Raw genomic sequence first — 2,322 nt, forward strand, 5'->3', positions numbered from 1 at the left:
TATAAATATGTGACTAAAATGTTTTGAGTACAAATGAGCAGGAAGCTTGATTTATCAGGTATCCAAATTTAACAGTTTAATTTGGTTCTATATTTGAAAATATTTAAACTTTTAAAAAGTAAACATATTATAATATATTTACGTTTTAAAAAAAAGTTTAAGATATTATAAATATTTAAATTTTTTATACAATGTTTAAATTATTATAAATATTTGAACTCCGTCGAAAGTTTAAAAATATTATAATATATTTAAAGTCTATAAAATATTTAAGTAATATTAATATTTTAATTCTTAAAAATTTAAAATATAAATTTTTTTTGAGATAAATCCGTTAAAACATGTATTTTTATTAAACTATAAATTAAACCATTGAAGCAAGGTGTGTCTATCCTCTTACAAAACTACTATCCGATATTGCAGAGTGTTTATTCTTTTACAAAACTACGTACTATCTACTATTGTGGTGTGTCTGTTTCCGTGAAAAACTACATTTTACAAATTACTTACTCTATTAGGATTTCCAATTTACTGTATAACTCCAAATATACAAATAAATACTATATAAACAAAGAAAATAAATTAAAATAAAAAACTATATTACAAAAATACAATTTACAAAAAAATAACTAACAAAATATATAATCCCGTGCTGTAGCACGGGTATCACCTAGTATGTATGTAAAGTGGGTGTTTTATTTGAGAAGTCCATGGCATTATAATAAAATAAATATGTTTTATGTATAAGAAAATTTCTGCACATACAATAAATATGTTTTATAGTTATAGTTATAACTATAATATAATACTAATGGAAAAATAGTAATAATAATAATAATAATGGAAAAACAATTAGAAAAAGATAACTGAAAATAAAAGAAAGGTGTGTTTGAAAAAATATATAAAAGTTGTGGCTTAAACTTTATTTTATAATCTTATGATTATTGTTATCTTTGAAATAATAATTTTTTATTTTAATATTTTTAATAGCAAAGACCACATTTTTTACACGCCCTAGGCCACAATTAGCAGCACTGGCCACATAAAGATCATCTGCTTATAGATTGGGTTATACTTATAATATTAACAGTTTATAGGCTACAAAGGCGCAGATATAGATTTCAACCAGAGAAGATAGCAATTATGAAAAAAAGTTAAAAAAGAAATTGCATATAGTGCTTCTCACACTTACACAGTTACACCCATGCTTTGCACCATAAACTCTCTTACACAAGCAACCTTAACTACGACAACAATTATTACACTTAGCCCGTACTCCTAGCTATGCTTTAGACTAACAACAACTCTAACAATTCACTTGCACTTGCTCTAACTTAACTAGACTTAAACCAAAACAAACCATAAGTTCCGATCCATAGTTGAGCCTTTCTTAACTAATAGCCCATTGTCTCTTATTACAAAATAGCACAAGTCCACTTCTTCTTCTTGTGTTGACTTGGCTTCTTCCTCTTTGTCCTTGACCTATCTTTCTCGACAACGCATCTTCTAGCTCAGTTGAGTTTCTTCTTCTCTTGCTTTTCTTCTTCTTCTCTTCACTGATTAATGCTTTTTTCCTTTGCTGCATGATTTAACCAAGAATTCAATTCTCAACACTCACTCTTGAGTTCTTGAGAGGTTGCCACTGACTACGATGAAACTCTTATTAACCAAAACTAAGCATATCGATACAAATTCACATATATATTATTCAAGATACGAGATCCATTTGAGTTGACACAAAAAAAAAAAGATACATATAATTTGGATGATTATACTTAAACAAGACATGCATGTTTCAAAAACTCAGCATCAGATGATAACTTAGCCAAAACACTAGAGGATAAACACGCCTGAATCTCAATGTTTCCTTGTTCGATTCCGGGATAAGCAACTATTGAGGATTGTTCGGTTCAAATTAATTAGTCGGTTAGCTTAGTTGGTTAGCTGGTTATCTCAGAATAGATATTTGTATATATTACAACTCACATGTACATTTTATTGATTAATTGAATGAAGAAAGTATTCAACAAACTTTTCCTTTCTTCTTCTCTCTCTTGTTCGTCATATGGTATCAGAGCCATCTGAGCTCATTTTTTCTTCGATTTTGATCTGATTTCTCAAGTTACGAGCTCTCATCTTCGTCACCATGGTGACTGCAGTTCGTGCGAATCGGAAACCAGCTCGATCGAAGGCTTCTACAAGTTCCGCTGCTCGTAGATCAACCCGATCCACCTCCGATGTCAACGATTCTCCCCCGATCTCACCACCAGTGACCGATTCTCAGGTTTCTGGGGTCTCGCGAGTTGTTGCATCATCTGCGAT

General features: G+C 30.1%; 1 protein-coding gene across 1 annotated transcript in view; it reads right to left on the reverse strand.

Annotated features, from left to right (window-relative positions):
• Positions 1,776-2,322, reverse strand: part of LOC104730466 (uncharacterized acetyltransferase At3g50280-like) — a 6,917-nt gene continuing 6,370 nt past the window's right edge. The window contains exon 3 of the mRNA XM_010449636.1: positions 1,776-1,891. Coding sequence (XP_010447938.1) covers positions 1,776-1,891 — 116 coding nt within the window. The remainder of the gene's footprint in view (positions 1,892-2,322) is intronic.

The sequence above is a fragment of the Camelina sativa genome, chromosome 12, assembly GCF_000633955.1.
Source record: "Camelina sativa cultivar DH55 chromosome 12, Cs, whole genome shotgun sequence".
Taxonomy (NCBI): Eukaryota; Viridiplantae; Streptophyta; class Magnoliopsida; order Brassicales; family Brassicaceae; genus Camelina; species Camelina sativa.